This window comes from Vulpes lagopus, chromosome 2 (assembly GCF_018345385.1).
Source record: "Vulpes lagopus strain Blue_001 chromosome 2, ASM1834538v1, whole genome shotgun sequence".
Classification (NCBI taxonomy): Eukaryota; Metazoa; Chordata; class Mammalia; order Carnivora; family Canidae; genus Vulpes; species Vulpes lagopus.
In genome coordinates this window covers 102,276,901-102,293,419 of record NC_054825.1, presented here as the reverse complement: position 1 = coordinate 102,293,419, position 16,519 = coordinate 102,276,901, and the positions used below count along the sequence as shown (strand labels likewise).

At 39.9% G+C, this 16,519-nt stretch overlaps 1 protein-coding gene across 2 annotated transcripts in view; it reads left to right on the top strand.

Annotated features, from left to right (window-relative positions):
* NOX3 (NADPH oxidase 3) overlaps positions 1 to 16,519 on the top strand; it is a 60,260-nt gene that overhangs the window by 28,694 nt on the left and 15,047 nt on the right. For both annotated transcript variants that reach the window (XM_041746717.1, XM_041746716.1), the window contains exons 10-11: positions 2,242 to 2,401; positions 13,865 to 14,011. In XM_041746717.1, the coding sequence (XP_041602651.1) occupies positions 2,242 to 2,401; positions 13,865 to 14,011 (307 nt within the window). The remainder of the gene's footprint in view (positions 1 to 2,241; positions 2,402 to 13,864; positions 14,012 to 16,519) is intronic.

Here is a 16,519-nt window from a genome sequence, read left to right as displayed (position 1 = left end):
AAGTTGGATGAAATATTTTCTCCTGCCTTTTCCAGCTTACATCCTCAATTCTAATTATGTGGAAATGGGTTTATTATGTATTTCTGTAGGATTATATGACAAAATTCTTCTTTGGGTTTCATTGTTATCTTTTCAAATCAGTGTCAAATAAATCCCAAATACAACTAATTATAAAAACAATTAACAATAAGACATTTTAATCCTTGGACACTTTCATTTTTTTCTCTCTCGATCCCCCTTATCTAATTATTTATAAACTAATCTACAGTGGGCTGAGATACTAACCCTTTCTGGTTAATGACCTTTTATTTTTATTCTTCCATTTCCATATATCAATATGTAATAAAGCCTTATTAATTAAGATTAACTTGAGGAGAGTTAATTTGAATTATTAGGAGGTCTGGCATATGGAATATTTAAAAATAAAACCCAATTGAACTTTCATGAACACATAGTAAGCCCAAATGGGCCAACCTCCGGTGCCTTCAACAGATATCCCTTAGGGAATGGTTATGAATAACTTAAAGCCTTTTAATTAGCATATCTTTGTTCATATGTAAATGTGTGCTTTTGGAATAGTTGAGGTTATTTAATACATTCTGCTGACTGAAATATTTTAAACATTCCCTTTACAATTTATTCAACAAATTGTTATTGAACAGCTCCATGCCAGAGAGTACGCATGGCACTGGGATGCTGAGCGGAGCAAAGACAGACCTAGCTCCTCCCTCCAGAGAATTTGTGGTCCAGTAATCGAGACAGATGCAAATCAAATCATGCACACACGCCCATGCATTGTATAAAATTACAAACGTGACGAGGACTATGGAGGGAGGGTACATGGGCTATAAATTAAATGAGGAGATCTAGCTGACTCTAAGGCGGTCCATGAAGTTTCCCTAGGGTAATGATGATTGGGATAAGACCTAATGAAAGGGTAACTGTTAACCAAGTCCAGAGATATGGGAGGAATTGAGACAGAGTATTCTCTGGTTACTTGGATTGTCACATGCAAAGGCCCCAGGACAGAAGGGAGGTACTCTGTATTTTAGGAAATAAAAGAAAAGCCAGTGTGGAGAACTGGTGTTGTGAAATGGAGTAGAATCCAGGGGCCCCTCTATTCTGGATCACATGAAAGACCGTCATATTTATTCAATAAATATGCTTCATCCTTACAAAGAAAAATTTGCTAAGCAAAGATAAAATCTCAGTGCCATTCCTTGCAAAAACCCAGATTTTGCCTTCACACAAAAAAAAAAATAACAAGTTTTGGAAATTCCACATAACTGACAAATTATCTCCAAATTATTGTTATTCCAAATGAATGGCTTCTATTAGATTAAATTTATATGAATATACGAAGATGTGAGACTGAATAGGTAAAAATAAAGAAGAACATTAGCAACAGGACGGGGAAGCCTTCTAAACCACCTTCTGCTTCTTTTTTATTTTTTAAGATTTTTTTTAAAATTTATTCATGAGACACAGAGAGAGAGAGAGAGAGAGAGAGGCAGAGACACAGGCAGAGGGAGAAGCAGGCTCCATGCAGGGAGCCCAGCGTGGGACTCGATCCTAGGACCCCAGGATCACATCTTGGGCCCTAGGACCCCAGGATCACATCTTGGGCGGAAGGCGGTGCTAAACCACTGAGCCACCCAGGCTGCCCCCACCTTCTGCTTCTACTTTATGCCTCTGATGGCAGCTGCAGAAAAGGAAGGGAAGGGAAAAGGAAGGAAGGAGAGGGGATGGGAGGAGAGGGGAAGGGAAGGGAAGGGAAGGGAAGGGAAGGGAAGGGAAGGGAAGGGAAGGGAAGGGAAGGGAAGGGAAGGGGAAGGGAAGGGAAGGGAGGGGAAGGGAAGGGAAGGGAGGGGAGGGGAGGGGAGGGGAGGGGAGGGGAGGGGAGGGAAAGGAAGGAAAAGCTCTCTTCTACCAGGCTTCATGATGCCTGGAGCCAAAACAAGCTTCTAAGAACTATAAAAAGAGCTTCCCATGGGAAGAGGTATGAGCTCAAGCCAGAGAAGCCTGGCTTTGTCCTTCCACAAATGGCCCCTGGACCAGCCTGTCTGGCCATCCTCATCCCTATGAGACAGGCCTCCACTTCCTTATGCTAAGTCCAGGCTCTCCAAACAGGGCAACCTCAAGCACAGTTCTGAACACATCCTATAAGAAGCGGTTGAGGATGGCTTTGTTTTCAAGAGCAGAGCGTTCTGGATGTCACAGGGCTGCACTTTGTGATTGCAGGCTGGCCGTGGACGGGCCATTTGGAACCACCCTGACGGACGTATTTCACTATCCAGTGAGCGTGTGCATCGCTGCAGGAATAGGGGTCACCCCCTTCGCCTCTCTTCTGAAATCCATATGGTACAAAAGTGAGTCACAAACCCAGCTGAAGCTGAGCAAGGTATGGAAAAAACCGTTAGCTCACACTTACATGGATTAAAAGGTTCAACATCCTTCTATCTATCATCTGCCAATTCTTGGGGAGGATTTTAATTAACTATGAGGGATAAACTCAAGGATCCTTAACTATACTTATGTTCTTAAAAATCTCCATTCGGTATTACATTTATGAGAAGGGTTATGTCTAATCTTGTTAAAGATGACAAGACATAAATTTTATTGCTTCATTGCCATTACAGGACATGTAATTGCTCATGTCAGTAAAATATGGACAGGCCGCAAATGGCTTTGTGACTGGGCTACAGTTAGTGATATTAACAGACGGCCTTTCCCTTAGTCTCTTTCGCCTGATACTATGGCTGCAGGCGTGCAATTCAGCATCCTCCTTTCATGGACTCAGGATCTTAACAAGAAGCAAAAATGCCACAGTTGGGATTCAGTGGCCTGCTTACTTGGTGTTGCCAAGCTCTGAGTCTCTTTTGACATTTCTTGTCTGTTCTCTGACAAGATGCCTCCATAGTTGCCTTCCATCCTTTGTCCTACGTGAAGATGGTCCATACTTTAACCCTCTGAGGACCAGCAGCAGACACTCGAGCAGCAGGAGAAAGGAAGCTGTGTTAATACCAAGTGGTGTCAAATCGGGAGGACTCAGGGTGTCAAGCAAGCCTGGTTCTGGGCCTGATCCTACCATGTTTCCAATTCACACTTTGGATCCAGTTCCCTCATCTAGCAAAGGAATTCGGTTGATTAGATTAGCATGTCTAACGTGAGTCAGATATGAACATTAGTCATGTGTCCACTAAAGAGAGTTCAGTGGTTGAAAGGACTTAAGCTACTACAAATCCTATTCTAGAAGATTCATATCATCTATTAGCCTATTAAATAAGTCCTGTAGAAGAGAACCTCTTTCAGTTTTGTTTCACTCATCCTTCCCAAGCTTAGTTAGTCATGGAACCTTCTGCCCCTAACATTTATTAAGGAATAGCATCCTTTGAAGCACTCAGGGCAATACCAGAAGGTCTCTAAAGTTGAGGCTTTTCTAACTAAGAAATAAGAGAAAAATCAACTGTCATTTCATGCGTTTCCAAGTGACAGGTGCTTGACATATATTCTCTCATTTGATCATTATAATTCCCAACAACCTTATAAAGTAGATAGTAGCAAGCCTTTTCTCACATAAAAAAAAACTGAAGCTTAGAGAAACCAAAGTGACTGCCCTAAAAATACATGGGTAATAAAAGGCAGAATGAAGATTCAAACTTAGATCCATCTGGCTCTTTCCATGACATAACCAACATATGGTAGATATGACTGCCACCATTGTATTGTAGGCAGAGGGATGCCTGGCCAGATAATCTGCCTTAGCCTGATTCCACCCTCACTAGAAGCATCGCCTTGAGTGACTCAGATCACCTCTCTGAGCTGGATTTCCTGCTCTGCGCAATGGAGAAATGAGTCCGTATCCAGCAGGGAGTTTTAAGACAAATAAATAATGTGATGTGTAAATAACGTAATGTAAATGTGTATAAAATGATATAAAAGTTAATTATAGCTGCCAAAGATGTAGATAGAGTTCTAGTACTACTGCTACGAATAGCTTAGATTCATCAAACCATGGCTACTGAAAGCAGGCAGGAAGTTAGCCATTTGACACATACTATCTCACATCATCTTTTTAAGGAACTCCCCATTTTTATTCCCATTTACAGATGAGAGAACTGAAGTTGATCACAAAGCTTATAGGAATGATAGAGTTATATTATCAAATTGTCATAATTGCTCTTTCGGTTAGGTAACATTCTCAATTTACTACTGAGGAACCCAAAGCACAGAGAGCTAATAAAGAGATAAATAGTAGAATGAGAGTTTGAATCCAGACTCTTTGAATCCACACTCATCTTCTTTCTTCTATACCACAATAAGTTCAACAAAATGTCTTAGTCCATTTGGGCTGCTGTATCATGGTGACATAGACTTGGATCACTTATAAACAACAGAAATGGATTTCTCACAGTTCCAATGCTAAGAAGTCCAAGATCTATGACTGGCTGACTTGGTGTCTGATGCGAGCTTGCTTCCTGGTTTATAGGCAACAGTCTTCTGGCTCTAATTTCCCATAGCAGAAGGGGATGAGCTCTTTGTAGTCTTTCTTTTCTTTTCTTTTCTTTCTTTCTTTCTTTTTCTTTCTTTCTTTCTTTCTTTCTTTCTTTCTTTCTTTCTTTCTTTCTTTCTTTCTTTTTGGCAGCAAGAGTCAAATTTGTTGACTTACAGTTTGCAACTCAATGAGGAAAAAGTAGATACAGAAGTCTAGAGGTCTAGAGTCTTTTTCATAAGGGCACTAATTCCATTCTGAATTGTGTGAACAAATCACCTCCCAAATACCCCACTTCCAGATATTATCGCACTGGGGATTAGGTTTCAAAATATGAGTTTGGGGAGACACAGACGTTCAGTCAATAGGACAAAACAAGCAACTACTCTTTTATCTATTCAGACCCCATGACAGTGTTTTGTTATGGTTTATGATGACTTCTCAATCCCCTGTAGGCTTTTTCTTTCCTCTCACTGTCTACCAAGTAAAACCCATCCACAGAAGCAGCTTCTTGCTTCATAGTTTTCACAACATTGGAGGTCACGTTATATTTCACATGGAGATGTGTGATGGATTGCATGTCTCACTTTCATTCAGTTATTTTCTCAGTGAATATCTATTAAGCACCTACTACATGCCTTTGACACTGACATGACAAGCCCCTCACTCTCCTCACACCAGACTTACAACTCCTCACCCTTCTCTCAATATCTATTATCCTTACGCTTTTATATCATGTTCACAAAGGATTCCATTTCCCCTAATATATTCTAAGCTCCTTGAGTATGACTTCTTTGGGTGTCTTTATAATGAGATACACACACACACACACACACACACACACACACGCACACTATAATTTTTGAGTAAATCAATGAGTAAATAAATATCTACATGCCAAAATGAACAAATGGCTTCTATGTAATTTTTTATAAAATTCTAGATTATTAAGATTAATCCATTTTTATTTAACCAAAAAGACTATTTGTTCAGTAATTTTATGATTCAAGTAATATGTTCCAATTATTTTACTACAAATAGGAAAAATTCTTGTAAGAGGCCACAACATCTCAGGGTCTATACAGAAACCCACAAAATCCTAATACCACCTCCTCCCTCACTATTTTATTGTTATTTCTGGACTCTGTTTATGGGGTTTCTCAAGGCTGTTTCAGTGGGAGGGTTAAGCAGTTACCACAAAACTATAAAACCAGGACATTGATCTGTATCCCCCAAAAAAATCAGAAACCAAGGAATTGGAAATTAAAAAAAAAAAACAATGTTTTTATAACTTACGGAAACTGAGGGTAATATTGGGGCAATGTTCCACTAAAAATGAAGGTCAGAATAATGGTATCTGGGAGAAAGAAAACTAAAAGCATAGAATCACAAAATAACTTGAGAAGTCATAAACTCCCAGCTCTGCATATGACCGTGAAAGTCAGCATCTGTACTTAGGCTGGGAAGTGTTTTATTCAAAGTCACCCAATCGGTTAGCCACTAAGTCAGGATGGAAGCATGCATTTCCAATTTCCATGTCAGGCCTTTTCTATGCAAAAAATGAGATTTCATGCTATTGAGAATTGTTGCTGAAAATTCCACTTGAGACCCACCTGCTTCGAGTCTGCATGCAAGAGAAAAAGTTTAAGAAGCTTTTCTGTTTTAAAGCCACTTTGTATTTGTTTGAGTACAGCTATCATTAGGCTTATGTAACTAATATTTGTCAGGGCCGCCTACATGTGTTTGAGATATAAATACTCTTTCCACGAAACTGTCGGCATCTATATAATTTTTAAAGTGCAGGAGAGTACAGCAGTACATATTTATCTAACAATGTCTTCACAATTATAGATCTGGGCTATAGTTTTCAGATTGTTCTCTTCTGTAATAAGCAAAAGGGGAAATGCAGCATAGGGGTCCAGAGCTGGAAATTTAAGTCTAAAGAGTTAACTGCAATTAGGTGGGATTTTCTCTCTGTATAAGAGACCATTTGGCATAAAAGTGTACATTTTTATATACTAGCCTGATGTTGCAAGTCTACAATAAAAAAACCACCTGCAAAGTTTTCTTAGTTGCTACCATTGCAAACTATATCTCTTTACCCTTCTCCTCTGCCATATTATTCTAGAACATTTCTAAAATGCAGGAGAATAGCCAATAGGATGCCTGCTGCTTCTCTGGGATCATGTGTAGCACTTTCTATTTGAAGCTGGTGTTTTAAAATTTCTTTCTAACGATCTTTTATTTTTAAAGATGGTAGGGAGGAGGGGATGAAGCGGTTAGAAGGAAATTTCCCAAGAAGGCAAAGTAAAAATAAGTAGAATGATGGCTTGCTGGGGGAAAAAAAGTGGGGAAAAGCTGTAATATGTGAAAAGGGTATTTTCAACACACGAGTAAGAGCCAAACTTCACTTAGTTGAACACAGATGAGCACACACCGCTCCTTTGGGATGAGGGAAGGAGGCGTGAGTGGTTGAGGCGTCTCTGTGATCCAACTCAAAGGACACTGAGCGCTGGGGGTGCAAATGCCCCATCGTGATGAACATCCGCCAACGCCTGCCTAACGGGATGATTAATTCCACATCACACTCAATTTGTGAAAAGAGCTCTTGAAAAAAATTAGGACAGTTTGCTTGTGCAAACTGTCAAAATGATGAATGAAATAGGTGTGTACAAATGGGGAGGGGGAGATGGCAGGGACAAATATATTGGCTTATACATTTTAGTTCCCCTAATGTCACAGCCGTGTAGACAGGGCTGAGAGAATGGCCAACTGAAAGATTTGGTTCCTTTTCCTCACAGCATATGTAATCTTTAGACTATAATAAGATAGATTATAGAAAAACCGAGATAATTGCATTTCTTCATAAATTGTCTTCCTTCATCACCTCAATAATACATAACCATGATAATGGGTATTTATAGTGTGTCCCATGCAAGATGGCCTTGGGTCCTTAACCTAATATAATAAACAGATAATTCAAATAAAAAGACAGCTCAGGCCAGTGGGAACAAGGCAAAGAGGCCAAGAAAGGCAAAAATCCATACCCTACTTAAATATATTAATAAAACAAAGGAGGGCCTGCTCTCTTTTCTAATGAATGAAAAATGCACTTAATTTAATCTGTTTAGTTTGAGAAATTATTTGCTTTCCCTTTCCCTCACACTGGAGCTCTGGCTATTCCTAGAATTGATCATCTCTCTGCTAACCACTGACAGTGTTGTAATAAATTGAACTGGGGTACATGAAGTCACATGTGCCCCTCCCCCAGAAGACACCTGTGCCTCCCATCTTTCACTGGACACTGAAGTCAAAAGACTTCAGTCCCCCATCAGGCCTCACCATTGCCCTGTGGGGAAGTAACCAGTATTAATAGTTTTAATATTTGGGCTTATTAGCCACAAAAGGAATACCAGACTATAAAGTCCTTGTAAAAAATTCAAATAAAATACTCAGTCAAAAAAATCTCCTTCCATTAGCCTTTCTCCCCAAACTAACCACCACCACCACCTTACTCCCTAAGGGTTCACCATTGAACAGTGGAGCATGTCTCATTCCATCCCTTCTCCACATATTTGCACCCATGCACATATACGGTGTGTGGTGTGTTACTTTATATACAAATAAGTAGAGATGTGGTTGGAGAGAAAGAGATACACTTTGTTTTGTTTTTGTTGCCCTTCATAATATCGCTTAGAGCATCTTTGGTGTCAATACCTATCTATGGACTTCATTTTATTTACTGTTTTCAGAGTATTCCAAAGTATAGATATCTCACAATTGATGTAGTGATTTTATTATTAATGAACATTTTGGTTGTCCAACAAGTCTTATTAACTATAATTAAAACAAACCGAGGCACAAATGATGTTGGCCCTCACTCACAGGGCAGAGCAGTAGTACGGCCATGAAATAATTAACTTTAAAGAACTTTTAAAGAAAAAGTCTTCAGGGGCACCTGGGTGGCTCAGTGGTTGAGTATCTGCCTTCAGCTCAGGGCATTATCCCAGGGTCCTGGGATTGAGTCCCATATCAGGCTCCCTGCAAGAAGCCTGCTTCTTCGTCTCCCTGTGTCTCTGCCTATGTGTCTCTCCTGAATAAATAAATAAAATCTTAAAAAAAGAAAGAAAGAAAGAAAAAGACTTCAGAGACTAAAATGATTTACAAAGACTGGTCTCAGTCTGATAATGGTTAACCAGAAAAACTACTTAATAATTATATTTTCCTTAAAAATGGGACATGGAAGCCACAATAAGGAAGTTTCTCAATAAGAAGAAATAGTTGCTCCAAAATTTGTTTGTTATTATATTCGTTCAGGAAGACCTTCGCAATAACAGCAAAATAAAAACCAGGACAATAATAGCCACCATTTATTGAGGATATTAAACGTTTATTTATATTTTCTAATCAGTCACAGTCTTTATCTTTTTAGGGAGAAGAATTTTTTTTTCTCTCTTTTTTTTGAAAATGGCCACAATTCCCTCAGTGGAAAGTCTCCATCACCCTATTTGTTTGAAGGTTTTGTCAGCTCCGAATTATTTTGTACAGCATGGATATCTTAGCATATAGCATATAGTTCAGGCTGCTATAACAGAAATACTATAGACTGGGTGGCTTAAACAACAAATGTGTATCTGTCCACAGTTCTTGAAGCTAGAAGTCTGAGATAAGGGAGCCAGCATGGTTGGGTTCTGATGAGGCCTCTCTTTCTGGCTTGCAGATGGCCACCTTCTGGCTGTGTCCTCACATGACAGAGATAGAGAGATCCTGGTCTCTTCCTCTTCTCAGAAGGACACTAATCCCATCATCAGAGGCCCCATTCTCATGACCTCATCTAAATCTAACCACCTTTCAAAGGTCCCACTTCCAAATACCATCACATTGGGTCATTGGGTTTCAACATATAAACCTGGAGATGATAACAAACATTCAGTTCATAACTGTGGGGAACAGAAGGTGCTGTCCAGAAGAAAGCAGTCACAGTGCAACTCCACTGGCCTTCTTCTGGGTAGAGGCATTGGTCAAGGTCAACGTCAACCTTGGCACCCTATAAAATGGCACACACAGAGCCTGGTGTGCACTTTGCTAATGAAGGGATTCCTCTGTCAGGACTACATCCTTATGATCAATGCTGAGGTTCCCAGATTTTAGAGATAAAGTTGAGCTTCACCTCTTCTCGATGATCACCACCTGTATGATTCACAAGTGCCCTGTGGGAACACAGATCCCCAAGTAAGGCAAATGATTCCCTTTGCTGTCTCTAATATAAACATGTAGTATTCATTCTGTAAGCTCCTCCAAACGACAGCAAAGAGAGAAGCAATCACAACAAACAGCTCTGAGCACTTAATGCTTGTGTCACACATTGTGCCAGATGCTTCCATGAATCGTTTCTTTCATCCTCACCATAATCTCATAAGTTGTTGTTTTGGAGGGTTGTTTTGTTTGTTTATACACATGGTAATCTAGGTTCAAGTTAAAAAAAAAACCTGCCCCCAGTTACCCAGCCTTAAAATTTGAAGCTAGGAGTCTAGGACAGGTTAGAAGTCTCAGGGCCTCACAGTGTTTAATTACTGTGCCACAGTGTGTCATAAAACTGTGTCCTCACATAAAATTTCTGTCTTTGGAGAGGTCCTGGACCATAAATAAATAGACATATAAATTAATAAATTTTGTCCCCATTCCATCTTCAGGAAATTTATTTGGGATCTATAGAAATATAGATTATATTTGTGGTTATGTCCTCCGCCTGTGTTTGGGGATGCCTATCCAGGCCATGAGACAGGGAGTATCTGTGGATAGAGTAGTAGCTATTCTTATTTCATTTTCTGAAATCATTTCTCAAAAAGTAGCACAAGTCCATTCCCTTCTGGCCCCAGATCAACCTAACCTGGTCCAAGTACAAGTCTGCAGAATTCTTAGAGAGAAGCCCAGCTGCAGGGAGCATAGGGATGAAGAGGTGCTCACAGAGATCACAGCACTGCATGTTGCCCAGACCCACATCCTCAGTGGCTGAGGTTGGTTATGGTGGCCCCTGCCGGGAACAATGTGACACGAAGGCCTGAGACAGGCCATATGCACAGAGAACTCCCCTAAAACCATTGTACACTCCTGGAGTGGTCTCCAGAAGCATCTGGGAATCCGTTTTGTCTACAGAAATGTGTGAGATGAGTTCTGTAAAAGCAGGAACTTTGTTGCTATGAAAGTTCAGAACTTTCATCTCTTTACTGAGGATGACTCTTTGTTTAACAAAACTTTTCTTTTAAAAGTAACCTTAAGAAAAAAAAAGTAACCTTAAGTATTGGGGGCCTCTGCTATCAGCTGCAGAACCCTGGAAGCCAAGCTTGAGACAGGTAACTGATTTCAGGGCTTTTTGTTTTGGGAGGCTGAGGAAGGGTAAGTGTTGGGAAGATCACAGAGGGGTAGCCTGTTGTTTGGGATATTTGTTCTACCGGTGACCAGGTCCTTGCTACTGGACGAAATGCAGAAGTAGAACTGCCCTGTCCCTTCACAGTGAGTGTCCCTCACCGTTAGAAGGATGAAAGAGAGTCAAAGTAAATAGCCTTTTTCTCTGTTCAAAGTCTCTTTTCTTCTTTTTCTGCCTGAAGCACTTCTGAGCCTATTCAGTTTTTCTTCATTGCCTCTTGCACCAAAGCTGCCCAGTGTCACCTATAAGTCAATTACAGAGGGAAAAACACACAAAGCCATTACAAGGAAGTAAAAAGTATAAAAGGCTTGGCAAGCCCTAAGAACGCTGACACACTGCTAAGCCACAAGAAAGCAAGGACAGGCATGATTTCTATTTGAAAGGATAAGGGTCAGTGTGAGCAGGAAGCTAAGATGTGGGCATTTTTCAAGTAAGGATGATTGAGACGGGATTTGAAATTGACAAGTTTTTTTAAAAAGTAAATGGGGTATTTTTCCTACATGAATGTATTTTAAGCACGTTCCTTAAGGAATGGAAATAAAAGAAAATAAATCAATGGTGTTTGTTCTAATCCAAATGCCACCATCAATGTTCCTAGGTGAAACAACCTATTGAGAGCAGAAGGAAGGGGAGGTGCACTGGTAAGAATGGTATTAAATTCAGTCAATAGATTTTCTGTTTCCACGGGGAGCAAGGCAGGTCAAAAGGAGGGCTATGGTGTTCAAAGACTAATTTAGATCAGGTACCATGCAAAGTGAAAAGAAAGAAGTTAGCAGTACTCATCACTAACATGGGATATAAAATCAGCCTCCTGGCCTCCATTCTTCCAGGGTTCCTTTCCCCTGATTTTTCCACAGATCCTGTTACTCCCCTGCTCACTGCCCTGCAGTGCCTTCCCATCTTACTCAGAGTCAAAGTCAAGATGGCCCAAGCCACACATCTGTACTTCCCAGCCTTCCCCTCAGACCTTATTTCTTAGTGCCCTCCCTCCTTCACAGCTCCAGGCATGGGGGCCTCCTGGCTTTTCCCCAGAGGTCCCACTCCTGGCTCCCTTCATCTGTAGGGCTCCCACCTCAACCATGATCCCTCTGCCTCCTTTCGTCTTTGCTCAAACGTTCCCTTCCCTTGACCCTTTGACTTAGTTTGCAGCCCTTTCCAGCTACGTTTCTCCATAGTACTTATCACTCTCAGAAGTACCCTATGCTTTACTTCTTACCATCTTTCTTCTCCCTCTGCATGCAAACGCTAGGAGAATGGCAAATTTTTGCTTCTTCTGTTTGCTCTTAAAGTTCCGAGAGGAGAGTAGTCTTGACATAGAATAAGCATGGAATACACATTTGTTGAGCCAACAAGGGAGCGGATGAACACAATCACTATACCTGTGGGGGTCTATGAGGTGTTCCATAGAAGGAACCATTGGTTCACATTTACAACTGTGAAGAGATAGGTGCTCCTTTGGGGGATTAAGACACTTAAAGATTATTATTTGAGCTGAGGTTAGTATCAAAAGTGCCTCCTGAGCCATAGCTGTCCAACAAATATCGGGCTCTAATTATTTTTTTTCCAGTTTTTTATTTAAAGTCTAGTTAGTTAACATATGGTGTAATATTGGATTCAGGAGTAGAATTTAGTGATTCATCACTTACATATAACACCCAGTGCTCATCACGACAACTTCCCTCCTTAATCTCCACCACCCATTCCAGCCCATCCTCAGCCACCTCTTCTCCATCAAACCTCAGTTTGTCCTCTATAATTAAGAGTCTCTTATGATTTGCTTCTCTCTCCTTTTTACTCCTTCCCCTATGTTTTTCTGGGTTTTTTTTTTAAGAGAAAAGGTCTTACCCTCACTAGCTTTCACTCTTATTTACTATCAATATTATAAATTCCTGCACAAACCTGGGGAAAATAGGCAAGATATTTAGCCTTGAAATATATTCTGTGAGTTTTCTTCCTCATGAACTTGGTCTGTTAATTAATCTCATGTATAACTTTCATCATGATTGCAAGCTTGCAGTCTGGCTGGTGGAGAGGGGAGGCAGGAGTACAGCATCTATTGGAGGAGATATTTCCTGATGGAGGTAAAGGCCAACTCTCTGGTAGATCTTGCTAAGCTATAGAGAAGTCTCTTTGGGGAAGGATTGAAGGAAACAGTAGTGGGGAGCAAGGAACAGGAGTGTGAGAAAAATCAGGAGAATTAATAGATCTATCTCCTGTGGTTTCTTCTGGATACAATTACCTAAAACTCAAAGCACAAAAACTAAGCCTTTATTTCAGCAAATCTAGACTACTTCTTGTCACATGCCATTTGCTAAACACAGAGAGTTAAAAAAGAATGCTCCTAGACATAATTTCATTATAGTAGTTGACACACAACCATAACCAACACCTACCAGCTTTCTTGGAGACTGATATGTTTGACTGAGGGAAAACTTCTGTCCTGTGTGTGACTTGATTCTGCAATTTCCATAATCTCCACCCTTCGGAAGTTGGAAGTCATGATGGCGAAGTAGATCAGTGCACAAGCCTTTAGGGTCTCTGGAGAAGAGAGTTCAAATCCCGAGCTTAGGTCATGAGTAAAAATTAAGGGGGTTGGTCTAATGGTTTATCCCCCTTTGGGAGTAATGAAAGGCACAGCTAGTTATGATTATTAACCTCATTCAAAAGAAGCACAGCCAGGAATGTGGTGAATTGATCCTCATCCAGTGAAACTGGCAACAGCCCACAGACTCCTGACTCTGAATTCACTCTGGACTTTTTCAAACACAATGTGAATTTTTTCAAAAGAAATCACAGTGTGACTGTTCCCTGGCAGAGAGAAGTATGTCATTTTGCAGAAGTGCCCATTTGAGCTCAAATAATTTAATGGAGATAAAGTAGTCTGTGATTATCAGCACATTATGAAAAGAGGGACAGATCCATTCTCTTGTCTTCTCTCTTGACAGGTGTATTTCTACTGGATTTGCCGCGATCCAAAGGCTTTTGAGTGGTTTGCTGATCTCTTACTCTCACTGGAAACACTTATGAGTGAGCAAGGGAAAGCTCATTTTCTGAGCTATCATATATTTCTCACCGGCTGGGATGAAAATCAGGTATTGATAAGACTCAGAATAATCAGTATTACATAAGTCATCTAATAATAGAGCAAAGAAAAGAGGGACAGTGTCAATAATGAGCTATATAGTTATCTGGTGGCATGAAAGAATTATTTGTATGCTCTTAAAACGGAAAGAAGAATAAAATCAGATTAGAAAGAACTATTCAAATCATAGTGATTTTTTAAAAATCCACAGTTAACTTGTTGAGGAATAGGAAAGAAGACTGGAAAAGAGGTTGGCTAATGGAAAACAATCCCAAGCATGAAAATCCAGGAAAAAATTATGTCACTAAAAATTGCATTTGTCATTTTAGTGACATCAAGCAAATATTAGTAATTAGCTGTATAGTCTTGTTCAGCTGCTGATTGGTTTCTAATTCAATGCTTAGAGCTATTCTGAGTTGACAGGAAAAAAAAAAAAATTCCAGAGTGTTTATATTCAACATTTTGTATTGTGAAGTATGTGAACATGTACAGAAAATAATCATTATGAATACATGATTTATCTAGAGATTTCTTTATCTTAAGGCATTCTTAGAAGTTGTGTGCACCTATTTTCATTCACCTAAGATCAAGAGGCTCTTTTGTTGTGGCACATGTTTTGCAGTGTATTGTTTTAATGAAATATTAAGGTTGAATTTACCAAAAATAACAGATATCAAAATATTGCACTAGGGTAGTATTTTCAGTGTTGACAATATTGAATGATAACTACTAAGTTTTAAATCTTTTTTAACTCCTCGCATATGGAAGCTAGTGATGAAGTGATCACTAGGTTTGTGAAATGCGTGTTCTAATCAGCACTTCTATGGTTGTTCCTGTTGATATTTGCTCAGGGAAAGTATGTTTGAGCCAAAATTTGCATTAATCACTAAATTTACAAATAATGTGTTCCTGAGAGTAGGTACTCCTGCTGTCTCCCTCTCTGCCTCCCTCTCATAGACACACACACACACACACACACACACACACACACTCACACACACACAATGCTCTATGGGACATCACTGAAATTTGACTCTGTACCTTTGAGCAAGACTTAGCTTAAAAATCAGCAGCTAAATGAATTTCTAAGGTCTTATTTGCAGTCAGCCTTAAATACTTATTCCTATGGGATAATCTGAAATACAGTTTCCTTGGGATTGAAGCTTAAAACATCTTAATGAATTAAATTGTGTTAATTATGTTTTCCAAACAAACATTTCTTTTATTCAAATGGGATTTTTGACTAATGATCCACTTGATAAAGTACAGACGCAGCCATTGTTTGTACTTTCCACTTCTGCACTTGCTCTTCAGCTTCTAAAGTGAATTTATTACATGTGTCCATCTAAGAATTCCCAGTTATTTGGGAGTTTTGAGACTGAGGCCCTGTTGGATTTTGTGACCACAACTCTGCTCCATTCCACCTCTGCTCCTTCTAAAAGTATGCTTTAAGATATACTTTTTTTTTTTTTACTGAATACAGTAAATTAAAATAAACGTGTTCTTAAATCTTTATCGTGACATGTTGAAACTCTTTAGATGCTCAAATTGCAGGAAAAAATAATTGGTGTGTTCTGTCAGTGAGGAATCAAAAGGCTGCTTTAGAAATAGCCAATTGTTAAACTGAATTCAACAACCTCAAAGTGGCAGACTGACAAGAACAGAAGGGACAGATGGAAAAGGTATTATGAAGGGCAAATCAACAGGGTTTGGAGATTAATTGAACACTGGGCTGAGAAATATGGAACAAACATAATTCCAAATGTATTGAACATCACTGATTGGTACCTCAACAATACCACTAACATGAGTAGAAAGGGGCCCTTTTTTCTATCAAATAATACTCAGACTTCTTAGCAAGTACTTCAAAGCTCTTCCTGACCTGATGGTAACTGGCTCATTCTATTGCATTCCCATCATGCTCCTCTGGCACTAGAACCACCAAACAATGCCTTATATTTGTGCACCTCCATGTCTTCCCCCTATGTCCCCTCTCCCGGAGGGAGTCACTTAATGTCCTCTGTCCTCCGCACTGCCTACTGCATGGAATGATTCTCTGAAACCCTGTACTTTGTACGGCTATCCCCAGCTCTCTTAGTCAAAAGTATTTGAGTTTTCAGCAGTGTAACTTGTGTACCTCTCCAGGGTGTTTTGTTTCTGTCTCTCATAAAGAAGCATCAGGGTCTGACTGATGTCATTGAGGTTGTGCACATGGGCTTCCCCTCCCTTCAAAGACCAGTTCCTCACAAAGCAGAGACCTTCTCTCTTTCTTTTTGTGTTGCTCACTTGAAGTATTTACGTATTTACAGAAAAAAATACTTAAAAATATACTTGGGGAGTCTAAGACCCAGGACTCTACTTGGGCCAGAAAATGAGAGCATCAGGGAGAAAGCTGGGAGTCATCTTTGTAGACAATGCTAATTGGGACCTTGAAAATGAAAGTTCTTTGGGGAGTAGTGGTCCAAAGGGGACTAGAGACTGGGAAGGCAGCTGCATTGTGAGACAGGAGAATATCACA